The sequence below is a fragment of the Apodemus sylvaticus genome, chromosome 17 (assembly GCF_947179515.1).
Source record: "Apodemus sylvaticus chromosome 17, mApoSyl1.1, whole genome shotgun sequence".
NCBI lineage: Eukaryota > Metazoa > Chordata > Mammalia > Rodentia > Muridae > Apodemus > Apodemus sylvaticus.
The window spans coordinates 50,865,587-50,892,008 of record NC_067488.1 but is presented as its reverse complement, the minus strand read 5'-3'; the positions used below and the strand labels follow the sequence as shown (position 1 = coordinate 50,892,008).

General features: G+C 49.6%; 1 protein-coding gene across 1 annotated transcript in view; it reads right to left on the bottom strand.

The window, feature by feature from the left end:
• The window catches only part of Srebf2 (sterol regulatory element binding transcription factor 2), a 57,802-nt gene extending 35,083 nt beyond the window's left edge, over positions 1-22,719 (bottom strand). Inside the window, exons 1-3 of the mRNA XM_052161690.1 lie at positions 22,469-22,719; positions 1,375-1,815; positions 239-420 (exon numbers count right to left, since the gene is read on the bottom strand). Coding sequence (XP_052017650.1) covers positions 239-420; positions 1,375-1,815; positions 22,469-22,556 — 711 coding nt within the window. The 5' untranslated portion in view covers positions 22,557-22,719. The remainder of the gene's footprint in view (positions 1-238; positions 421-1,374; positions 1,816-22,468) is intronic.
• Between the last annotated feature and the right edge of the window lie 3,703 nt (positions 22,720-26,422).

Genomic DNA, 26,422 nt, shown 5'->3' with positions numbered 1-26,422 from the left:
TCAGTAACAAGTGCCTATGTCCACTGAGCCCGTCTTTCCAGTTTTATAAACCATGGTATGTGTCAACAGTCACCGCACCAGCCTTTCCCAAGGATGCCAGAGGTGAGGCCCAGTCAAGTCTCTGCATGGTACTCAGAGGTTCCTTTCTGAGTCCTCCTCCCTGTCCTGTGTATTCGCTCGATGACACTTCTTAGCATTTAACCCAGGACTAGTTCAGAGTCCTTTCCAAGCCACCTACCGGGACCTGCTGCACCTGTGGGGCAGTGACTGTCTGCACTGTGGCCGGGGCAAGGGTCTGCAGGGTGCCATTGGCCGTTTGTGTCAATACCCGCTGGGCCTGGACCGTCTGTACCTGCTGCTGGATGGTAACGGGCTGTACCTGCGACGATGTCACGAGGCTTTGCACTTGAGGCTGCAGGACTTTGGAAAGAAGAGAAGAAAGTTACATGGGGAAGGAATGCACAGTGTCACTGTAGCTGCAGTGTGGCTTAGGGACAGAGTGTCTCAGAACGACTCCAGCTTCCCACTGCTGCTGAAGAAGAGGCACACCCCCATTTACAAGCTGGTTTAGAGACCAGGACTGTCCCGGAAGGACTGCATCAATATCGGATGGAATGAGTACAGATCGTTTTATTACTCCGGCTGCTGGAGCGAATGGACTGGAAGCTACTTGGCAAATGGCTGTGCCCGCAATCGAGTTAATAGCCGCGCAGAGTCAACCACCCCAGGGCCTCATTGCTTCCTGTTCGTGCTAGATGGAAAATCTGCTTTGGGAGCACGGTCTCTACTCTCTGTTTTGTATCTCCTCCTCCTCCAAAGTCTCAAAACCCACCAGAAAATTATGTGTGTCTTCAAACCGAGAGCAGAACTGAGCCTACCCGGGGCTCCCCATGGCCATGGGATGTAGCACGCCACAGCAAGAACGGGCTCTGCAGCCGTCCATTCACTCAACATGCCCTGCATGCCCGCCGAGAGGGCTGCTGTTTAGAGATGTGGCACCTATTTTAAAAATGGCATTTCTCTCCAGTGCTTGCTTGGGGGTTATCTGCCAAGGGACTGGTTCTCATCTGAGGACGCTCAGACCTGGTGGCTAACTAAGTTTCAGACCCAATTTTATTCAGAACTCTTATCTCTCTAGTTATCAGGACAGCCTGGCCTTTACCACGTTTGGACTTGGAAGTAGGTCTGACAGACATTAAAGTCTTTGAGGAAGTAGATGTGTTCCTGCACTGTTCTGCCAAAGATCAGAAACTTGTCCGGACAGGAGCAGACTAAAATCTTCTCTCATGCCCAGGGAGGCTAGCTCTGCAGTGTCTACCCACACACTGGCACAGAGGCTCCAGAAGCAACCGACTGCCCTGACTTCTGAATCACCTTGGAAGCTGGTCGCTGCGTTCTGGTATATCAAAGGCTGCTGGATGATCCTCGTCTGGGGAGCGGTGCTGAATGTTGGGGTGATCATTACTGTCTGCTGCTGCAGCTGAGCTGGAGGCTGAGGCTGGGGCTGGGGTTGGGGCCGGGGCTGGAGAACAGGGGTTGCCCTTGGTGGGGTAGGAGAGACTTTGACCTGCAGGGCTGGAGTCTGAGGGGATGCGGCTGAGGGAGAGAAGGTCGGTAATGGGGCCTGGCTGAAGGACCGCTGTACTGCAGGGTCTGTGGCTCCGCCACTGTTGCCTCTGCCATTGCTGTTGCTGTTGCTGCCACCGCTGCCACCATTGCTGCTGCCACCGCCACCTCCAGGGAAGGAGCTACATAGCTGCTCTGAAAACAAATCAGGGAACTCTCCCACTTGATTGCTGACAAACTGTAGCATCTCTGTGAACAAAAAAAAAGAAGAAGAAGAAGAAAAAATGAAAAGTAATTCTATTGCTACCCAAAATACGTAAGTTTTGGTTTTGTCTTTTTGACACAGGGTCTCATTATGTAAACTTGGTTGGCCTGGTACTTTTAACAATCCTCCTGAGCCGGGCATGGTGGTACACGCCTTTGATCCCAGCTCTCCAGAGGCAGAGGCAGGTGGATCTCTCTGTGAGTTCGAGGCCAGCCTGGTCTACAAGGCACAGGACAGCTCAGTTCTACAGAGAAATCCTGTCTCAAAACAAACAGCAAATCTCCTGTTTCAGTCTCCAAGCTCTGGGACTGTAGGTAGAGGCCACTACAGCAGGCTGATGGAACGCACGCATCTTTATTTGGTACCTTCCCCCCTCCCCAAAATGTTTAGTATGGAGTTGTATGTGGGCAGAGAGAAGCAGTCCTCTGCTTAGAGTCTAGTCAGGATCCCTGACTAGCCAACAACTGAACTGAGAGCCAACTTCTCTCATGTGGTTCTTTAATAACCTCAACTTCAGGTTATTAATTCCTTGGTGATTTCTTTGAAGGTGCTGTGAAGTCGAACTCGGGCCCAATGCATGCTGGGCACGGCACGTGTTCCCTACCACGGGCTGCATTCTCAGTTCCCAAACATGAACTTTTAAACTTGATGAAGACATTGATGCATTGGAGTTGGGGGGGGGGGGGGTGGTGACACTCAGTATTTATGGAAATGCACAGGGCTCTGGGCTCCACAAGCAATATAACCCAAAACAAGAGACCAGAGGACGTGAACATCCAAGGTCTTGTCTTTTCTGAGACAGGTCTCGCTATATAGCCTTGGCTGGCCCTCAACCTGCATCAATCCTCCTGCCTCTGTCACCTGAGTGCTGAGATTACAAGTATAAGCCATCATGTCCAGCTTGCCAATGCTAAGACATAGGAGAAATGGATGAGGATGGGTCTACACAACCCACAGTAAGCAGAGAGTGGGCCGTAACTGCCACAAAGCTTTGGAGCACAGCAGCCTTGGCCACAAAGCAACCTCTACTCTCCGCCCCTGCTCCCCACGGCAGTACCCCAGCTATGCTGGGCTGTAGCTATACCAAGCGTTAGTTCTTCCTAGCCCCTTTCATCCTCAATAGGCAAGCACTGGTCATCTGCTCCAACCACGCCACGTACCCGGGTATCACAGGCAGCACAAGGCACCTTGGCACATGCCTGCCATTCCAGCTCAGGAGGCAGGAGCTCGGCTCATGAGTTTAAGGCCAGCAGAGGCTACGATCAGCAGTTCAAGTCACGAATCTTTAGGGGAAGAAAGGATGGGAAGATCGTATGGAAAGTCCTGGAAATAGCTAGAACACAGTGACACGCACAGCCAGGCTTACACCCACTTTTCTGCCATACTATTCCCTTCACCTTCATTACCAGAGCCACGCCTGAAGGCCAAGGCGTAGAGAAGTTGGTCCTGCACCAGATTCCATGCTTGTCAGGGCCCTTGTGGATCTCTGGCTGTGTCTTTTCCCCACCGGGAAAGAAGTCTGTGGGGCCGAGAAGACGGGCCCACTTGGAAACCACGCTCCCCTTTCTAGATGATATTTCAAGTGTCTGTAGCCCCTGAATCCCCGTCCCCCGAAGCCTCACGCCTGGACGGCTCACCTATGCTCCGCTTACTCCAGACACCCATGCTTTCATGACCGCCCCCTGTTCCTTGGGCTGCCCCTTACGAGCTGCCCATTCACTTATTTCCTTTCAGAATCTTACATGCACCCATGAAATGGGTGAGTATTCTTGAAAAGTGGTCAAGAATCCCTGGCTCCGAACTCTCGTGGCCATCAATGCTCTCACCCAGACACCACAAACCACTGCCACCAGAACAGGCCCCACACCTGGCATAATGGCTCTGTGGGGAGAGACACTGGCCATGGCCTGACACCCTGGGTTTGATTCCCAGAAGCCACATGGTGGAAAGAAAACTGACTCTCACGTGGCGTCCTCTGACGTCCACGCCTGTGCCATATAGTGTGCACCCAGTAAAATGTAAATAAGATAAACAGTAAGAGTAAAAAGATAGGAGCAGCCACCCAAACCAAAAAGTACCGTTTTCATTCCTTCCCCCAAGTCCTCCTCTTCTGCCCCAGAAAGTCCCTTCCAAGTCTTTAAAAGCCGGGGAGGTGTCCGAGGAAGCAGAGCCGTATGTGGGGCAGCAGCATATGACTGGAGATTCCGAGTGTGGTCCGGACAGAACAACTGGAGCTTAGCATGCGACTGCAGTGCTGTGGGCACCCGGTCGGTGCAACCAGCCAGGAGCATCTGCCCCACCAAGTGTGAACACTTAGCAACACTTCATTGCTCCACTGCTGTACGTGGGAGGGCAGGCGGCACGGCACAGCAAAGGCTGACACAAGCCAATTCCTTCTCCACACCTAACTAAGAGCTGTCCTTAATCTTAGAACAAAACAGGAATGAAATACAAATCTAACGCGTGGACATTCCAAGCATAATACAAGACTATGGAAAACTTTGAAGAAAATGATTAGATCTCTAACAATTTTCATGCCCTACACAAGTCCCATTAAAACCAAAGGGAAGGGCAATCTGAGGGAGGGGCGCACAGGCTTTGGGACTGTGTGGGCCTGGGTCTCAGGAAGGCAGCTCAAGAAGCTGTGAGGACAGACAAGTCACTTGTCTGTCCTCATGTTTCCTCACCACAAAAGGCTGTCTGGGAGATACATACATACTTGATTCTTTGCTCTGAGGTGAAATAAGATAATTTATGCAAAACGCCTGCATGGGGCAGGCCCTCAGGAAGCCCCTGGAGCAGTGGCTAGCAGGCACTTGGCCCACCTAAGTTTGTTTCACCAAGCGTTCTCAAAGACCCTTTGCTTTGCTCGGGGAACACAGGCTGGTGTGCAAAGGTCACAGGGTTTTGGTTCACAGAGCAGGTTCAGAGCGTGTAGGCAGATGGAACGGAACGGCTTCTTCTTTTTCTTAAAGTAAAATGCCTTCTAACGCTCACTCAGAAAGCACCAGTGAAGAAGCCAACCCCAGAGAGCAGGGCAGCAGGCCCTAACCAAGTGGTAAGGACATCTGAGCGACTATGGAAGCAGTGCCATGCAGAGACACCGCGTGCACTGAGGGGCAGGCTCAGCATGAGGAACAGTCATGCTCCGACTCCACGCTCCGCCGAGTGGGAGCACAGAATGGCTCCTCAGTGCTCCCCACTCTGTGCCTGAGTCAGGCAATTACATGGGCTCTCATTTCCACAGAGAGCCATGAGGCCTGGGGAAGCGAGGCTAGGAAGAGGTTTTATGAGGCTTTCAAAATGGAGTTTGTGTTCTAGCTGCAGGCTACGGAGCACGGGGCAGAGGCTCCCCGGAAGTAGCCGCTGGCACACCCAAACACACCTCACTTCCTTCCCCACCACTTCCCCAGCCTCAACACTCTCTAGAAGTTGGGCCCAGTTTCTTGGGGCACTGAGAGCCTACATTTGGGTTCTGTTTCTTTAAAAGCAAAGAAACAAAACTAGAGGGATTTTTTTGTTGTTGTTGTTTTTTATAGCACCCGTGCATTTCAAATAGCTTCATGCCTCAAAGAAACAGAAGTTCATGTATATTCTATGGAGCTAGGACCTAGAGACAACACATCTCGGCTGGCCCAGCCACGCAGCATCTAGTGCGCATCAAAGTACGATCAGAGTAAATGTTTATTCTTTAATTTATGCAATTGAGTGTTTTGCTGGCATATTTGTCTGTCTGTCTCTATGTCTGCATCCTGCCCAAGAATACCAGAGGCCTTGAACTAGAGTTACAGATTGTGAGCTGACATGTGGTTGGCTGGGAATTGAACCTGGGTCCTTGGGAAGAGCGGTCAGGGCTCTCTGCCACTAATCCATCACTTCAGGCCCTGGATCAGACTAATTTTCATTAGGAACACATCCAAAGCTCCCAGATGGAGTAACAATGTCTTCAAATGACAGAGTCAGCTAATAGTCCTATGGGTATTTGTTATTTAGCCCTGAGAGCTGAGGGAAGAACTGGGTTACAGAGTCATTAGTCTTTGTTAATTTGGAGGGGAGGGTAGGATGAAGAGTTTAGCCAGGGTCTTACTATGTAACTTACCACATAACTTGGAGTTTACCATGTTGCCGAAGCCGGCCTCTTAGACCTTAGACTACAGTGAGTGTCCAGACAGCAAAGGTCACTTACTTATTCCGATTGTATGGGGTTTGGCTGAATGAGTCTGAGCACCGCGTACATGCAGTGCTCACAGAGGACACAAGAGGGCGCTGGATCCCCCGGCGTTATGGACTGTTACTAGCTGCCATGTGGCTGGGGTCCTCTGCGAGCTCTTCAGCCCCACTACTTATTTTTTCAATACATATTTTATTAATTCTTTGAGACTTTCATACATTGTTATTCTTTTTTTTTTTTTGATGTTTTGGTTTTTTTTCAAGACAGGGTTTCTCTGTATAGCCCTGGCTGTCCTGGAACTCACTGGGTAGACCAGGCTGGCCTCGAACTCAGAAATCTGCCTGCCTCTGCCTCCCAGGTGCTGGGATTACAGGCGTGAGCCACCATGCCCGGCTGCATTGTTATTCTTACACTTTATATTTATTATGTGTTAGATAATATCATGTTTTTCTTTATGGGGGCAGGGGGTGCTTGTGCATACCAGTGCTCATGTGCTGAGGTAAGGGAGCGGGTCAGTTTTCTCTTCCCGCCATGTGTGCTCTAGTGATGGGACTCGGGACATCAGCCTTCCGACAAGGGCCTTTACCTTCCGAGACATCTTGTCAGCCCTAGACAACAAAAAGTAGACCAGATGGTGGTGGTGCATGCCTTTAACCCCAGGGCTTGGGAAGCAGAGGCTGAGGTCCAAGATAGCCAGGGCTACACAGAGAAACCCAGTCTTGAAAAAACAAAGAGAAGAAGAGGAGGAAGAGGAAGAGGAGGCGGTGGCCTGGTTCAGTGTGTCAGAGTGTCTGCTCTGTGAACAGGAGGACCTGAGTTCACATCCCCAGCACTCATACCAAAAGCTGGGTGTGGCTACATGTGCTTACGACTCCCAACTAGGAGGTAGAGACAGAGCTGACAGTTCAGTAAAGTCAATACAGGAAGACACACTCTGTTAGGCTGCCACCCAACAACACACACACACACCTAGGAGAAAAAGCACACAAAAAATCTAGAGCAACTCAATGTGGTTTCCTGGCTCTCTCCTTTCTTTCCCAGTTCTAGAAGAAGAAGAAACAAGGAAGAAGTGGTTAGAGAGCGAAGTCCTGGCTTCTCGGTTCCCACAGTCCGAGACTGGAGCCGACTCAGCAGTCTCACCCAGAGCTATTTTCAACAGCACTCTCCACAGGTTTTCTCCTCTGTCAAGAGTTGACCCGATTGATTGTCAGGCGTTTCGAAGCACTCTCTGGCATCTTATCGCTCCACTCCACACCCTGTTTTAAATTCAACTAGTCTTCTGTCAGATACCAATCTGACCGGCATAGCCATCTTTCAGATCCCCGAACTAGAGTTACAAATGTTTGTGAGCTGCCACATGGTGCAGGGCACTGAACTCAGGTCCTCTACTGACCAGCAAGTGCTCCTGACGGCTGAGCCACCCGCCAGCTACAAACCAAATTCCAACGCTTCCTGCAAATTATTCCGACTGACTAGTTAAGAAGCGTGCACATCTGTCTGTCTCCTCAGCTTATATGGGCGCTCCAGGGGACCAGTTAGATCCCCCTTGAGCTCAGGTTAGTAACAGGTGGTTGTGGGTGCTTGGTACTGAATTTTGGTCCTCTGAGCCATTCTCCAGCCCCGCCCTGCCCCAGCCCTCTCATGCCCACGGCTGTCTTTCACTTCCCACTCACCTACCCTTCAAAGATGCCCACTTCCCTTTCTGCACAAGCCTGGGGTTGTCGGATCATTTTCAGAGTAAGACCACCATGTCCTTTCTGCTAAGATCACCTTCGTGCTCTAAGCTGGCTCACCGTTCTACTTAAAGGACTCACCGCCTCGCGCCCAGTTATCTGCAAGCCCCTGAACACAAGGTTTCCTTTAGGAGAACCCAGGCTGGGGATCTAGCTTAGTGCTCTAGCAGCTGACTAATGCAGAGTCCCAGGTTCCACAAACAAGCCAGCTGTGGTGACACACGCTCATCATCCCAGCATTCAAGAGGCCAAGGCAAGAGTTCCAAAGCAGCCTGGGATGCGCAGCAGCAACCAAGGGCCGGAGATAGAGGTGCCTCCGTGGCTAACAGCACACACGGCTTGCTCTTTCAAAGGACGTTTCCTGGGTCTTAGTCACAGCACCTACGTGGTGGCTCATAACCTGCAGCTCCAGTCTCAGGAGGCGCCTACATGGTGCACAGACATACACGCAGGCAAGATACTCACACGCATCAAATAAATCTCTTGTTTAAAAGTTAAAGAAATAAAGGAGGGCCAACAAAATGGTTTGGTGAATGCGGAACCCTGTCACCAAGCCTGGTGACCCAAGCTGATCCTTGGATTGCCTGTGGTGGCGGGAGAACTGACTCGGCAGGCTGTCCTCTGACCCCCATGTCCTCTCCACATAGAGAAAGAGGTAAATAATGTTTAAAAAGTCATTACACTATTCATGTCTAACAGAAAATTTTATTTCCTACATAGAAATCATATGTATATTTTATTTAAATGTATAGAAGGTGATTATATCTGGCCAAATTAATTTATTAATTTTATGTGGATAACATAATAGTAACAACTGGCACCCCCTTTTTGGGTGTGTGTAGGATATTGAGATAGGGTGTCATATACCCCCAACTCTTCTTGAAACCTTATGTAGCTGAAGATTATCTTGGACTGTCCTGCCCCACCTCCTGAGTATGAACATTACACATGTGTGTCACCATGCCTGCCTTCCAATCATTTATTTATTGTTTGTTTGGTTGGTTTTAGCTTTTTTCTTTTTTGAGAGAGGGGGTCTCTGTTAATGTATCTGGCTGTCCTAGAACCTGCTCTGTAGACCAGGCTGGCCTCAAACTCACAGAGTTCCTCCTGCCTCTGCTTCCTGGGTGCTGGGATGAAAGGTGTGTGCTACCACAGCTGATTCCCAAACATGTCTTTATTTTGCATTTATATGAATCACAACTTGGGAGAAAGATACAGACCCGGGTGACAATAAAGGCAAGATGGAGGTTAGACGGGATTTGGAAAATCATCCACACACTGCTCTCAGCATCAGTGGAAGAGATCTGTCGCTCAGAATCTCTGGGGTTCGATTTTCACCACCACAAAATCAAAATCAACCCCCCCCCCATGATAACTGAGCATTGATCTTAGAAAAGCGTGTGACTACCTCATCGAGGGAGACAGGGAAGAGCGACTCTAGCTCTTTGTACTACACAGGCATACTGTCCTATCCAAATGCTTGTTCTACAATAGGTCTGCTCGACAAGACACTCCTTCCACAGCCAACTCCCCTTAGCCCTCTGCTCTGATAAAGATCAAGCTGATGAAGACACGCATGGAACAAACCCTGACTGAGACCCTAGTACATGTCACACAGACACCGCAGTCAATGCCTCCAAGAGGCAGGTTCTGGGGGTAGACACCTGTGCAAACACTGTCAGGGTGAGGCACAGCACAGAATTGTAAAATTGGGCCTGTACACAGCTGCTTTTTTACTTGTGTTTGTGAGTGAATTTGTATACTATTATTAGCAAAGTACAAACATGAATTTTATTGGTTTTGCTCTTGGTTTTTTGTTTGTTTTGTTTTTCTGGAAAACACCTTCCTTAGTGTTACTTTGTTCCTAATACCTGGTTAGGTATTTCCCACATATTGTTACAGAATCTTCAAAAGCACCCCGTGAGGTGACCTGCTTCAAGCATTCCTATGTAAGGCATTTCGCATGCTGCCTGGGTCTTATGTGCTTAAATGGGGAGTTGTTTGATCCTAAGAAACAACTTAAGTCCATAAAGGAGTTTTGCAGTCTCAGGCATATGAATGAGAAGGCAGGAATGGGAGCCTTTCTTGGGGAAGTCCTGTGCCTCACACCCCATCCACACACACACAGGGACCCCATTGCATAAGTTATCCCCATAAACACACACGTCGTGGTGTCCCTGAAGACCTCCATGTCCCAGCATCTGGATTCTGGAATGTTCCATGGGAGTCCCTCTGCATACAGGAACTCCACACAAGCACACTGGTTCTTTCCTAAGGCTGGTTGGAGACACCAGTCTCTTGGCACCCCATGGTTCAAAAGCACATCTCCGTGCTATTCCATTTATTACTTTGAAATGTCTACACTCTGAGTACAACAGCCCAGACATGGTCCAGAGCTGATTAGTAACAGAAATCAGCGCATGGTGGCACTGCACTAATCATGTCATACCTTTCCTCATGTAACCTCTTCGATACTCTGAGGTAAGGAAGTGGTGATGAAACTCTGAGTTGCTGAACCAGAGGTGCAGCTGCTTTGTGGCCCTGACTCTGCCTGGCCCTGGCTCCCGCCACCCCACCACTGCAGGGGAAATGAATCGTGTCCTGGGCACTGACATTCATCTACTTCTCAGACAAGAAATCAAGACAAAGGAGGTTAAGTGACTTGGTCAGGGGTCACATATCAGATATTGTCATTATGATTTGTAATAATAGCAAAGATACAGTTTGTGAAGTAGCGACTAAAGTCACATCAGCATCACCCAGTGCCCAGGTAGCGGTCTGGGCTTTGCAGTCAGGCTCATAGTCACTGAATGATTTGGTTCCATGAGCACATGGCTGCCACCAAACCCAGCCCAGGAGCGGGTGGACACGGTGGACATCCAGGGAGTGCCTCACTGGTGAGTGAGCAAGACTGAGCACCTGCTTGCTCAGGAAGGAGAGGCTGTGTCACCTCAGGCTTTTCCCGTCTTCCTAGCTCATTACCTGGCCCCACCCTAGTGTCACGTGGCTCTCTCTCTCTCTCTCTCTCTCTCTCTCTCTCTCTCTCTTTCTCTCTGTCTAAGTTGAGCAGGATGCTCAAGGAGCCAATCCTACCTGATCCTACCTGAAGAGGGCCTCGGGTCTCCCCATGGCAGGTAACCCACAGGCTGCCAACAGTGTCCAGCACAAACCGCTCCACCGGGATTGAGCTCTTCGGAGCAGAGTCCGCAAAGCACGGGACCTCAACCCTTACTCGTACCCAAACCTTTAGGTAAAAATGCCCACCGTTCACCATCACACTCTCAAGCCTCCCTCAACCAAGACCAAAGTCACTGGCAAAGCAGGGGATTGAATGGTGTCCGGCCACCCACGTGGCACTTGTCTGTGGTGATGCTTACCATGTGCCTGACGGCTTGGAAGGTCGTTAGTGCCGCGTGTGACCCCGTACAGAGCAAGGACAAAAGTACTGGGCTGTACATGGTGGTCCACGACTATAATCTCAACACACAGGCTGAGACTGGATGACAGTTGAAGACCAGCCGAGGCTACAAAAAGAAACCTCGTATCGAAGAAGAGATAAAAAATAAAGAGAAGAAAAAGGAGAGAAAGAAAGGAAAGAGGGAGGCAGGGAAGGAACAAAGAAGGATGGAATGAACTGTTTTATACTAGGGGGTACAGCTCAGTGATGGGGTGCTTGCCCGGCCTGTGAAAGGCCCTGGGTTTAATCACCAGTGTTTGGGAGACTGAACAAGAGGGCTGAATCTGAGGTCGGCCTGTTGGTCTGTTGCACTGTTTAGACTGTGTCTAGGGAGGGTAGGCACACTAGGGGTGCAACCTGGTGGTCCCGGTGGCAGGACGCTTACCTAACATGTTCAAGAGAATCCCAGAGAGGACAGAAGCCCAACCAGTTCCCCAGCTTCAACATACGGGGACAAATGCCGCAAAGAGGAGAGGCTGTGAGAGAGGAAAGGACCAAGCCTTCACTCTGGGCGACTGAAAGCTACGCCTAGATAAAGGGGTTCATGGGCTAAAGGGATGGAAGCGTATTCAAGGAAAAAGGAACAGTTTGAGGGAAAAACAGCAACAAAACAGCACCAGGAAATGCCCTGTAGGTCGACGATGCAGAGATCCGGGAACCTGAGAGGGATGGATGGAGCTGCTGAGGGATGTGAAGGCCTTAATGACGTCATCACCAGAGAGGGACACTGTGGACGGCTGCCATCCTTGTTTCATTTGCCCTCCATCAGCAACACACACACACACACACACACACACACACACACACACACACCATGAGCCCCCTACTCTTCCTCTGGAGAATGCCCACCATGCGTCTCTTGCCAAGGCTTCCTACAAGTCAACTCTGATTAAGGCATGCTCCTACCCTAGAAAGTAGACAAAACATCAACAAGAAGACGTGGTCCTGAGCAGGCTGCTGTTTACCCCCAATCCTGGCTGGGCTCTGGCACTGCTGGGCCTCTCTGGATTCGAACCCATTTTCCAAGCCCAGCTTTCTAGATTCTCTGATCAACATACACATTATCCTCCCCCAAATAAACCCTGGCCTTTAATTCAAGCTAGTCAGATAAAGAATACACTGACACAAAGAAGAATCTGACCAAAATGGGCTGAGAAGGTAGCAGCTTGTCAAGAATGGATCTGCTAGGGGCTGGAGAGCTGGCTCAGCTGAAAAGTGTCCTGACCACTCTTCCAGAGGACCCAGGTTCAATTCCCAGCACCCACGTGGCAGCTCACAACTGTCTGTAACTCTAAGGTCTGACACCCTCCTCACACAGACATACATGCAGGCAAAATACCAATGCACATAAAATAAAAATGAGTAATTTCTAAGACATGGATCTGCTCACCCAGCCTTCATTCACAACTTAGCCAAAGTCCTTCTGAAGACTTCCCTAAGTCCTTCCATAGAGCCTCAAACATCTGGAAGTCTTCTGTGATGGCTCCGAGACATTTTTCCTTTGGAACACTGGGATGTAGGCTTGTACTCTGAGTACAGCAATCAAAAAGAAAAAGCTCCCTGAAAAGAGGAACTGTTTCATTCATTCCAAATGCCCTCCAGCACTGGGCTATGAACACACGGTATCCATTCATTCCAACTTCTGACCAGAGACAAGACTCCGTGGCAATCACGCTTCCTACAGCAGGGCATCTCCCTCCTCACTCCCACAGGGCAGGCAAGCATGACCCGCACACTCTGCTCAGCATAGAAAATCCTGGGCAAGTCATTTCCTTTCTCTTTTGCACAGCCCTTCTGAGTGTTCGTGAAAAATGCACATAGAAACCGAGCATTGATCTCATAGCACTGTTAGAGAGACAAATGGTACCAGGAGGCCTTTAGCAAAGTGTGAGTCTCACGGAGATGTCATAAGGCCCAGGGACAGGCATGCCCAGGACACGATACATTTCCCCTGCAGTGGTGGGGTGGCGGGAGTCAGGGCCAGGCACAAGTCAGGGCCACAAAGCAGTTGCACCTGAGTTGTTCAGCAACTTAGAGTTTCATCACCACCCGGAACCAGACCCTGAACCCAGTAGACCTGTTCCCAGGCGAGATGAAAGGGTAAGACTGTGAGGGGATTAGCGACTCCCAAGGCTAGAGAGACCTGGGAGTCGTTGGCATTTAGAGACCAGTTTCTCTTTGGAGGACAGTTTTTCTGCAGGAATTCCCCAGGGGCTTTACCTGAGAGCCAGACTGCCCTTCTGTTAGCCTCTAAAAAATTCCTGTCACAGCAAAAAAGGTTTTATCCCTTGAGTCTTGTACAGAAAAACGGGACAACCCCTATCACACTCTGACTGCTCCTGTGACTGCCCACTGTGCTTTAAAAGCCCTTTCAAAGGGGGAGTGGGGGTTGGGGGGACAGGAGGGCAGGGATCAACACTCTCAAACTGTTCTAAAAAACTCAACTCAAATTCAAGTTCATTCAATTCCCTTCCCCCTCTGATAGAGGGGGAAAAAACAGACTATTAATTCCTGCCCCTCCAACTGTCTGGCATTGCTGACCTCATCTTCAAGTACCAGAGATACAGATATCCCAACACCACCCTACACATGGACAGAATGTACAGAGGAGTCGGGGGACCCAGGGGACGTCACTCCCAGTGCCCAGGGATCAGGCATGGCCTACTGAAAGTGAAATCATTAGAGAATCTAGCATCTCTCAAGGTTTGGAGTCCATCACACTATCTTGGGCCCACAGTTCAGCCTGCTTACATCAGAAAGGAATTTGGCAGGGACCAGAGGAGATGCACACAGGTTTCAGAACTGTAACATCTGGATTAAGGCCACCAACACACCCCTTACTAATTGTGTAGCATGAGCCTCAGATCCCAAGTAACAGGAGAACTGGAGAAAAGATAAAAACAAACCAGCTTCATTAGGCGAGAAGAGTTTACAGAGCAGACAGTGCCGGAACTCAGGCCATCACACTGACTCCGTGATCTCAGGGATTCTCTTTTTCTCACCCCAGGTCCCTGCACAGAAGGGAGCCTCTGTAAAGGTCTGAGCAGATGCAGCGCTGAGCCTGGCGAGTGCTGCCTACCTATGACTTCAAAACCTGAAGATGCTGAGCAGAGGTGCACACCTTTAAACCCAGCACTCAGGAGGCAGAGGCAGGCAGATCTGTGTGAGTTGAGGCCAGCCTGGTCTACAGAGCAAGTTCCAGTACAGCCAACTCTACACGAGAAACCTTGTCTGGAAAAATCAAAAAAAAAAAAAAAAAAAAAGAAGGAAAAAAGAAAGAAAACTGTCAAGCAGCTGCGACTCCAGGGATGATGGCTGGTTAGCTGGCTTTCTGTCAACTTGATGTAAACTATAGTCATCTAGGAAAAGGGAGCCTCGAGTGAAAAAGCCTCCATCAGGCTGCCTGCAAGCAAGTCTGTGGGCACTTCCTTCATGAAGGTGACTGACTGTAATATACAGGTTGATTACTGTGAGGACTCAGCTGACTGTGGGCAGGCCCACCCTGGGCTGGCCGGCCTGGACTGTATAAGAAAGCAGACTGAGCAAGCCTTGGGAGCAGCACTCCTTCATGGCCTCTGCTTCAGTTCCTGCCTCCTGGCTCCTGAAGTGAGCTCCTGCCCTGACTTCCCTCAGGGATGGACTGTGATCCAAATGTGTAAGCAAAATAAATCCTTTCCTCTTCAAATTGCTTTTGGTTATAGGGTTTTATCACAGCAAGAGAAAAGCCAAGTAAGACAGATGCTAATGACTAACAAGTCACATTTCTTCAGAGAAAGTCAGTATCAAGAAACAAGAACAAAAGGTACTAGGTCAGTCAGCAAGATGGCTCAGAGGGTAACGGCACTTGCTACCAAGCCGTTAGACCCAAGTTGGTGAGCCCTAGGACCCACATGGTCAAACCAGAGAAACAACTGTGGAAGAAGAAAACCAACTTCTATAAGTTATTCTCTGCTCCTCACACACCGTGACACGTGTGCCTGAATAAATGTCTGGCCTGCATGTACGTCTGTGGACCACATGTGTGCAGGGTCTTCAGAGGCCAGAAGAGGATATTGGATCCCCTGGGACTGGAGCTACAGATGCTTGTCAGCCATGTGGGTTCTGGGAATCTCGAACCTGGGTCCTCTGGAAGAGCAGTCAGTGCTCTTTACCACTGAGCCACCTCTCAGCCCAAGCTTGACTACCTTTGAGGAGGTATAATTTAGGGAGATAGGTAGAAAGAGCAAGGATTTCCAGTCTTGTCTTACACATGTATACATTTTTGATCCAGGTAAATGCAGTACTCTGCTAACCCCCAAAAGCGAGAGTAATTTGGAGCAATGGGAAAATCCGACGAGTGAAAAGGACACAGCCGGCAGTGTGGGCTCCAAAGTGACTTTCCCTGGTGCTCAAAGCAACTGTGCTTATGCTGAGAGACTACACGTGAGGAAAATGTTCAACAGGACCAAAGGGACACAAGCTGTCTGTCTGGTTGGATTATGCTGGATTACTGCACTTGTTGCAACTATAGCAATCCGTATGTGAAAATACGACAAGTGTGGATATACTTAAAAAAGTCTGACTAGCCAGGTCTGGTGATGTACTCCTTTAATCCTAGCACTTGGGAGGCAGAGGTAGATGGATTTCTCTGAGTTCGAGGTCAGCCTGATCTACAGAGTGAGTTCCAGGACAGCCAGGGCTACACAGAGAACCCCACTACATAGGGAAACAAGAACACACTTTTCAAACACTGCAGGACCTTGAGCGGAGTATGAGACCACGAAGGTTAAAGACTTTGATGGTCCAGAACATCGGCAGCCCGGTGGCTCGGGTGTGAACACAGAATGTGTAACAAGGGCGAGAGGCAAAACAGTCGGAGAAAGGAGAAACTCAAGAGCACACTGCTCTGAGAAACCCCAGAAAATGTAACTAGATGAGACGAGAGCTTACAGCTCGTGGGAAAGAAACAAGCTGTGGGCCCCAGCACGCTCTCAAGAGCTTTCACAGGAAAACGACAAAGGCTAGGACTGTAGCTCAGTGTAGCCCACAAGGCCCTGAAGTCAGGCCCCAGCACATCAAACCGGCCATATGGGGATGGTGGTGTGTGCCTTTAACCCCCCAGCACTGTAGAAGGGGGAGGCAGAGGCAGGAGAGTGAGCTCCTGGGGAAGCTGAAGATCAATATTTTCAAGTACTATAAGCGGAAGCGCAAGCTGCTGCTTCTAAAGTCCACTATAAACTCTGTCCTACCTCCTGCACCAGGCTTCACAGTACACATTTGTGACCCTGGCACTTGGATGGTCACCAAGAATACTCCAAGCCCAGCGTGGGTCTCACAAGCAGGACCTGTCTCAAAACATGTTATGTTCAGCTGGGAGCTGTGGTCCATCCCTTTAATCCCAAAACCCTTCCTCTTCTACGTAGTGAGGTCCAGGATTTACATAGTAAAAGAGTTTGTGTAAAAAACAAACCTGCCTAAAATTGTAAACTCAACCGAACTCTAAGTCGCAGTGTGAGTTGACTACGTATTTAGAACAGGCCAATCCTCAAAATTTTACTTCCAAGCTATGTCTGTCATTCCAGAACTTAAAAAGTCAACCTTGCGCGCACATGCGTACACACATGTACACACACGTGTACACACACACACACACACATTTTGAAGCCATTCTGAGCTACATTAAACCCAGCATCAAACAACGACAAATTACCTCTAGAAGTTGAATATGTTTCATAAAAACAAGGAAGCAAACACTACCACCCCAAATCAAGAGCCAGGGACCTCAACATCACCCTGACCGGGGAAAGGAAGAGAGTGAGTGAACGGTCAAACAAACCACAAATACAGACGAGCTACCCAAGAAAAACGAACATGTGTGTCCACAGAAAATCCAATTTCTCAGTTGCTTTTTCCAAACAGCCAAAAGGGAGACAGAGCCGCACCCCCAAGTGTGGCTGCTGGCAGGCGAGTCAGCAAGGAGCCAGGCTGAGGTGCTGCCTGGCAGCGTGGATGGGCTGGGACGTGCGCTAAGGGGAAGAAGCCACAGGCTCTGGTTCCATTTATACAGAATGTTTACAACAGGCAACTCCTACAAGGCAGGAAAGGAAAGCTGGTAGCGACAGGCTGAGACACGTCAGTCTGAGCAACTCAGCGAGTCCATGTTTCAAAATAAAATGTGGAAACGGAGTTGGGGAACATAGCTCAGTGGAGAGTGCTTGCTTCACACGCACAAGGCCCAAGTTGCAGTTTCCAGAAGTTCTTCAACCTTCTCCAAGGAGAACAGCTGCTCTGCTTGCCCATCGTCCATAGACGTCCGTATGTACGTACCTCTGAGTGCTGTTCTGGGTCCCTCCCTTGCCACGTGACCGCTCTATAAAGGCTGACCTCCTGTGCAGTCCCAAGCATCCCAGCATGCCTGCAGCCCTGTGTCCGCCCTGTGCTGACTGCCATTCCTGAAGCTCTTCCTCCGCCATCTCCCTTGCCAGCCTGAGCTTCTGAGCAGGTTTCCCATCCCTCCTACTGTGACCACTCCCCCACGTGAGCCCACGCGAGCCTCCATCTCATCTCCCCCACGTGAGCCTCCATTTCACCCGCTCCTCAGCAAGCTTCCCTAGCCACCTTCTAAGTTCCTCAAAGCCCTGTACTCGAGGTCCCAATGGAGTCCTACAGTTCCCTCTAGGCTGCCTTCACAGGGGTCATGGCCCACATCTGAAAGTTTCTTATCAACACAGTTGACATTTCTTAACCTATGACTAGTTATTTCGACTTTGAAATGTTCACCAATTCCCTAACTGTCACACACACACACACACACACACACCTAGAGCACAATTCAGTTTCAATTTGCCTCTTGGATCTCATACACCATTTTCTTACTCATAATGTTAATTACAAAAGAAAAATCTTAGCCGGGCGGTGGTGGTGCACGCCTGTAATACCAGCTCTCTGGGAGGTAGAGGCAGGCGGATTTCTGAGTTCGAGGCCAGCCTGGTCTACAGAGTGAGTTCCAGGACAGCCAGGGCTACACAGAGAAACCCTGTTTCGAGAAAAACCAAATCCAAAAAACCAAAAAAAAAAAAAAAAAAAGAAAGAAAGAAAGAAAAATCTTTATCAGCTTTTTATCTTTCAGGTTTGGTCATCCCTTCATCTGCTTGTCTGTGCTGCTCTTGATACCTATTTTTGAAAATTAATTAATTGATGTTTTTATGTGCATGGGTGCTTTGCCTGCACGTATGGCTGTGCCCCATGAGGGTACTGGCTCTCCTAGAACTAAGTTACAGACAGCTGGGAGCCACCACGTGGGTACCGGTAGTTGAATTTCGTTCCTCTGGAAGAGCAGCCAGCATTCTTAACTGCCGAGCCTTCTCTGCAGCCCCCACACCTATTTCTTTTGTGCCTAGCAAAAAAATAAAAATAAAAATAAAAGATCACCTTCTTGACTGTTTTCTGATCCCAGAGAAGAAGATACCATCTTTCTGCCCTTATAAAAGACATGGTTGCTGTCAACAAGGTTGTCTTCAGAGACCCTACTCTGAAAAACAAGCCAGGTGGGAGGCCAAGATGAAGGCTGAGGAGAGGCAAGATGGGCCAGAACAGGCGGCTCTTTCAGAAGTTTTGGTTTTAGGAAAGAGGGACAGACACGCCTTTAACCTCAGGACCTGAATGGCCTTTCTGCACTCATTTCAGCCTAGCCTGATCTCCAGGAAACACAGCAGGTCCTACTAAGTGCACACAGGCAGCACTGACTGGACTAGTGAGTTGTTGTTGTTTTTTTTAAAAAAGGAAAGAGTACATGGAAGCCAGAGAGAAAGGTGAGGGGGAGGTTTTGGAAGGTGGGGATGGGTATGATCAAAACGCATTGTATACACATACGGAATTCTCAGGAAATAAAACTTTTAAGAGGACGGGCCAATAAGATGGCTCAGTGGGTAAGGAGGCAAGCTGCCAACCTTGCGATCTGACTTCAATCCCCAGAACCCACATGGCAGGAGAGAACTGACCCTAAAAGTTGCCCTTTGACCCCTTCTTTCAAACTGGAACACACAGGGGGGCAAACGCATACCCATAAACTGAATAAATGTGAGGAAAAAAAAAGTTAAGGTCTGGGGAGGTGGCTCAGTGGATAAGCTATTTGTTGCACGAGTGTGAGGACCTGAGCTCTAATTTCTAGAACCCCCACAGGAGGCTGAGTGTGGGAGTGCAAGTCTGTAAGCTCAGTGTCCCTCCTTTGCCAGGCTGGGAGGCAGCGGACAGGGGAATCCTTGGAAGGATGGAGGCCTGACAGCAGATGCAGTGTCACACAAAAAGAGAGACACTTTTACAAAGATGAAAGCCAAATCCTGACACCTGAAGTCAAACTGAAATTGCTACACCTGTGTGCGCGCGCACACACGCACACACACACACACACACTAACCAAAGAGAGACAATGAAACAGTTAAAACAAAACCATATAAACAGTTTAAAAATATATAAAAATCCAGGCTCTGGCATTGCTTCAAAGAGAGTAACATTGATATTCTTCCAAGAGGCTTCACTCCACTACCTAATTTAATTAGGTTATCTCAGTCACTATTATAAGATACCCCCCCTTTTTTTATTTATTTATATAGTGTCCTGCTGAAATTGTTTATTTATTCTACTTTTTTGGGCAGTATCTGGAATTGAACTCAGGACCCCACACATGCTAAGCAAGAGTTCTATTGTTGAGCTGCACCTCCCCTCCCCAGGACTCTTACTTTTTAGTTTGGGACGAGGGTCTCACTAAGTTGCTTAGGCTGGTCTTAGAACCTGAGGTGACCCCTCTGCCTCAGCTTCTGAAAGCTGGGATGGTTTATGCTCCACCATGCATTGCCTTTGTGGTAGCAGGTATCAAACTCAGACTTCATGAATCCCAGGCCCGTGCCCTGCCATGGAACCACATTCCCAGGTCTCCGAAAAGAAACAAGAACTTAAAGCTCTCTGACTGAGAAGAGACCCTGTTGGACTTGGACTCACAGCGCCTGGAACCTCCTGAAGGCAGCCGAGAGACTTCTAGGCTTCGGGTTACAAAAGTGCATTCATAGCCTCTCTCTTCATCCTCATCTTAGATGCACGTGGGCGGCTCCCACTGACCCAATCATGGAAACTATACCTAATACCATTGAATATCCTGCCTCAGGTACTCACACAGACACGTCACAAAGAGTGAGCATTCTCACTGTCCCAAGAGCTGTTCTAGGTGCAAAGAACTGTGGGAAGGAAAGATGGTTTGTCGCCCCCCCACCTCCCCAGTAACCTGCTCAGGTGAACAGAGGCTTCAAGGGACATTTCCGACTAGACTGCTGGCCTTCGCTTTGTTCAACTGGTTCTTCTTGTTTTTTAAGGTCAATGGCTATCACATCGGTGTGATCTTCCTGGGAAACTCACCTTCAAGGAAGCTTCCTGACTTTCATTTATTTGCCCTCTGCACATACAACCCCATGTGGTCTGAAACTACCATCCTCATTTTACAACTGAGATACCAAAGCCAGCTCTTGGAGCAAGGAAACACTTCCCAAATGAGGCAGGAGCCTATGAAACCACTGACCTATTGCTGTGGTTTCTGGAGTATACGTTTTATTAATACATTGACTTAGCAATCTATAAGGTTAATATTAACCACTAGGTAATTTAATGGACTGAAAACTTAGACAAAGATCATTATAATATGTAAGTACAAAAACCAAAACAAAACCAAAAACATGAATTTTTTCCTGGTGCCCCTGCTGGCAGACAGTTGTAGACCTCCTTACTGAGTAGGGAACCCTGGGTAATCTAATGAACAGTCCCAGCACCCGCGAGGGGAGATGGCCAGTCTGACAGTCATCTTTATCTGACAGGGCTGTGATAAGGATTGAGAACCTGTGTGAGTGCTTGCTTAACACAGTGTCTAGTGCTCAAAACACATTAGCCACTCCCGTGTTCCAAGGAGTAGCCCCTCCCATTCGTTAACCTATCTGTGTTTAGCAATACTTGGTGGAAGAATCTGCGGTTTAAAAGTGGAACTTCGATAACTGGGGCTTGTCACACTGTCTGGATGGACCAAATGAGAAGGGTGAACCAGGTGGGGAAAATGCAACAAAAGCAAGACAGGAACGTGGCAACCACCTTCTTCACACAACTGTTGTCACACCTTCCTACACAAGAGAAACCGTCTCTTCTACCTGTTTCTTCACCTGCAAAGCGAGGATGTAGCCATCATACATGCCTGCAAGGTTCTAGATTCTAGATGTAGTAACACTCCATAAACTGACTCATTGCTTAAGAGTTCTGGACTCTCCAAAGTAAGTGACCTTAGACAACACCTCCTGCAACACTGAGGGATACCTACTCAGTGGGATTTTATAAAATGAAGTAAAACAAAGTATTTGGGACTGAGAACTTCAGAAAAGTCCGACTGCTGAGAATGACTAAATTATTAGTCTATTCTTCTCAAAGGCAGAGTGGAAAGAAACTAGTACTGGCCCAGAAACAGAAAGAACTGGGCTTTGTTAACCAGCATGATGACCGCGGGCAAGCCTGGGACCCTCTCCAAACCTTCCTTCCCGGTGGCTGAAAAGTGAGAGACTTGTAAGCGAGGATCCCTGGGCTCCTACCAGTTCTTCCACTTCGCTGTTAAGGCCGCCGAAACAAAGGCCACCTGCTCCCTAGTCTGTACCCGAGGGGCCACAACTCAAAATTCTTGCTGCTCAACTCCCTTTGCAGTGCGACAGCAGGAGCGCCCGGGTCTCCATCCAAGGCCGCCGCACTCTGCGGTCTCTGTCCACTCCATCAGTAACTTGCTTTTGCAGCTGTTGCCCAAAGTTTTCCAGAGCGTCTGGAGACCCGGCTGTCAGTCAATCCCAAAAAAGAGCGGGGGCGTGGGGAGCCGAGCTCCGGAGCGCAGTCCGGGAAATCCCGAAGCCGCTCCAGTGGCCAGGCAGGGAGTGACAGGTGCGACGCGGGACGCCGGCGAAGACGGGACAAACCAGCGCGCGTGTGGGCGCGCGAGGGAGGCGGCCGCCTCGCTTTCTCGTCTGGCAGCACTCGCGACGCCCCCAGCCCCGCTTCAGGCCCCGAGGCTCCCGGGACTCCTCAGCCACCGGGAGCCCTGCGTCATGGCCCGGGCTCAGACTCTGGAGCAAGAAGAACTGGGAACCTCCCGGGCAGCCCGGCCCGCGGGTTCCTTCCCGCGCACGCCAGGGCGATCGCGGGGTGGGCGCACGCGCACCCGCGAGCGCCGTCGTAACCCCTTCCTCCCCGCGCGCCCCCCGCACTCCCACCCAGCCGCCACTCACCGTCGATGTCCCCGAGAGTCAGCTCATCGCCCAGCTCCGTGAGGGTCTCCATGGTCTCCAGACCGCCCAGCTCGCTGCTCTCATCCATCGCCCAGCTCGGCGCAGAGTCCCCCGTGAGGTCCAGCTCAGGGAGACGCGGAGGCGGTGCCGCCGCCACCGCCCATGACACCCGACAGCCCCCACCTGGTACCGCCTCACCGCCCCGTGCCAACCGCCGCCATGTTTGAGCTGCGCCCGGACTCCACGGAAGGGGCGGGGCAGAATTCCCCCGCCCCGGGCCGCGCCCACTGCAGCTCCGCCCCGAGCCTCCGCACCCCCATGTTTGTTGTCAATGGGACCAGACTTGCATCAGCCAATCGGCGCGCGAAGCGGCTCATGGGGTGATGGCGCGTCATCGATCAGCAGCTCAGATTTGCATAGCGGGACTCCGCCCCTCGCGGCATCCAAGCGCCAGCGGAGAGTAGCCGCCGGGTCCTCGTCCCAGCCATCCTCCGGTTTAAAGGAGCCGCTACTTTTCCGTTGGCTAAGCTCCAGGAGCAACTTTGTTAAGAGTCCGGAAATGGAAGGGTTAACGCACCGCTGTCGGGCGCTACCTTCTACCACCGCCCCCTTTACTCTAAGAGCACATTACGTCATCTCAGTTGCCTCTTCCCTTCCCCTAGGTCTGGGTAGAATCATAGTACCCCAACATTCAGGGATCCAGACTCTAAGTCGCACTTGTCCCATCCGAGACTTAAACAGGGTCTTGGATCGCCTGAGTGTTATGAACATTTTAGAACTGGCCCTCAATCTTGGGAAACCTCATAATCGTTCCAGGCCTCAGACAAGGTCATTTGCCCAATGGCCTCTTGAGGTGAGGCCCCACTGCTGCAGTCACGTCATCTTACAGTTGCATGATCTTACAGGTGGTTAGTCACACTGCACACAAAGGTGCACACTTCCAAGAACTTATCCCAGGAAACAAAAAGATGAGCGTTCAGAGAAATGCTAGTAAGTACATGTATTCAAAGACACTCATCACAAAGTTCTCTGTAACAGGGAAAACAGTAGCACAGTAAGGCATCAGGTACATAACTTACCTCCAAACTGGAATATCAGGGCATCATTAAAAAATAAATGATGGAATGGACACTTGAAAAGGGACCTAAGTGTATATTGACAGGAAGAAGGTTTTCACAACATTTATAGGAAGAGCTTCCTCTGAGTCTGAGGCAGTTGTTTTAGGGGTCAGACCTGAAGAACATACAGGCTCTGTGGGAAAACCTGCAGATCCAATAATCCACCTTGTGCTCCTGGGCTGGCTAAGCAACTGTTTACTGATAAGCCTGTTTTGTCATCTTCAAAACAGCACAGGACCACAGTTGCAATTTTCACATCTATTTGATTTCTGTGGCAAGCAAACTGCTCTTAACTTCTGGGTTTACCGTGTTACAGCTCTGAAGGGGGAAGGTTTCTCCAGTGGAGGTGTCGCTGCTCTGAAAGGGAAAGATCTTGGCAGTCAGGAGCCTAGGAATACCACAAAGTCCCACTGCACAAGTCTCACAGGAGAGATTTATTGGGAGAGACACAAGAAAGCTATCTCTGCAAGGGGACAAGAAATCACAAAGAACTAAGCGGGAGACAGGCTTTATATGGGGTGGGGTGGGGCAGCTTTCCAGAGGGGCCTGGGCTTGATGGGAATCTGTGGCCTGATTTTTTTTCGTGAAACCTTGCCTCAAAAAAAAAAAAAAAAAAGAAAAGAAAAGAAAATCAAACCACTAAACAAAAAAAACATGACAGAACATGGTACAACTAGCCAAGGGAAAGTAAAGGTAAGATAAGACTATCACGGACGGGGCTGGCATCAAGACTCTGGCCTAGGGCCAGCAAGATGGTTCAACGGGTAGAGGTGCTTGCTGCTAAGCCTGATGACCTGAGGTCAATCCCTGGGACTCACATAGGTAGAGAGACCTGATTCTCGTAAGTTCTCTGACCTTCATGTGTGTGCTTAGCAACTGGCCTGGGAAAGCAAGGCTCAGTGGAAATGGTAACAGGACAGCCACCACACTGGTCCCACACCTCAGCAAAAAAAGACATCTCCCTCCAGCTTTGTCCACATAACTGAATGTCTCTTCAGCTGGCACCTGGCTCCCACCGGAAGGACAGTTTGTCACACTGTATAAGCTACTCCTGAAGAGCTGGGTTGTTATTTGAAGAGACTGTGCTAAGTGACTGTTACATTCAGGTATCTGCCATGGATTGGCGGCTGTCCGTCAGAGAAGTCTTCTCCTTGCCTTCCTCTGAGAACTTTGCCTTCAGGCTTCCTCCACCATCTTTCAGACATGACTTTCCTCTGGGAGGCTCTCTGCCTAGAACGAGCTGAAACCTACGTAATGATGGCTTCGGTTGGTAGCAGGGCAGATGCCAGCAGTGCTTAGAGGGTTGGATTGTCCAAGAAGAATCCAGAAAAAGAGGAGCTAGGTCAAATACCTATTCATTTAAAGAAGTGAGGAAAAAGTCTAAAAGAGAGGGACAGAGCTCAAAACAAGGGTAACCCAGAAGGATCATCCCCAAAAGCCCTCGACATCTCTCTGGACAATGACTAGGAAGGCAGAGGAAAATGGAGGATCAAGGGAGGGAGGGAGGACTGCCAACCTGAGAGACATCTAGCAGTGGTTGGAGACATTTTTAGTTGTCCTAACTGGGGGACTGCTCCTAGCTTCTAATAGGTGGGGACCAGGGATACTTATTAAATTATCCTACACCATTCAGGATAGGCCTTCTCACACAACAGCCAAGTGGTTCAAAATGTCATCAGTGCTACTGTTGAAATGCCCTGCCTTAAGGGATAATTAAGGGGTTCCCAGATTCTCCAGAGTGCCACAGACTGGACTTGGATGCTTAGAAGACTGGACTGTCCTAGACTACACTATCACAGATGCCATCATGAGCAATGAGTGACTGGCCACGCCACTAGGAAACAGACACACTAGTTACCTAGGTCACTGCTACTACAATAAACACACAACTGTTACCACAACTGAATCCCTGCTGCTGGGTAAGCTAGCGGAGCAAGTGCCTCCATCGGGTGTTTCCTGTTTTTGTCTTCTAAAGCAAGCTGCCCATCCACCAGCGTTTTGAAAGTATCTCTGGGTGTAGCAGTGGCTGGCCTGGAGCTTGCTGTGTAGACCAGCCGAGCCTCAAGCTCTTGGAGATGGCCTGCATCCTGAGTGCTGGGCTGCGGTGTGCCTGCAGAAGGCTCAATGCTGGGGTTCCCAGAACAAATGAGCACGGCAGTCAACAGCGAGGGCAGACTCGAGGGCAGAAGAGGCAAGCGAGAGAGAAGGTTCCAGACGGAAACCCTTGGTCACGTTTGAGGAAAGGAGAATGGGATCCATCAAGTTAGGCACTGAGATCAGAGAGGGGAGAGCCTAAGAAAACGGCACCGGATGCACTGGGCATAAAGGGAAAGGGAGGCCTGGGTCCTCTTACCTGACCACAAGGGGCACTCAGCAAGTCAGTGAGATTAAAACAAACAAACAAACAAACAAAAAAACCAGAAAAGGCAAATTGCCACCAAAATTCCAGGCACTGTCTGCCTGCAAGGAATTTTCAAAAGTACTTATTCTCTCAGACATCTGAGCACTCTGGGATGGAGAACTCAAGAAGGGCCCCATCCTAATGACATCAGTTTCAGAGGCACAGCCTAGGCTAGTCCCAAACTGGCCTTCCCAGCGCATGGGGCTGCTTTCTTAAACACTTTTAAAAAAATTATTTATTATTTATTTATTTACTTATTATAACTACACTGTAACTGTCTCTTAGGACACTCAAGAAGAAAGCATCAGATCTCATTACGAATCGTTGTGAGCCACCATGTGGTTGCTGGGATTTGAACTCAGGACCTTCGGAAGATCAGTCAGTGCTCTTAGCTGCTGAGCCATCTTACCAGTCCCACCTTCAACACTTTTTTTA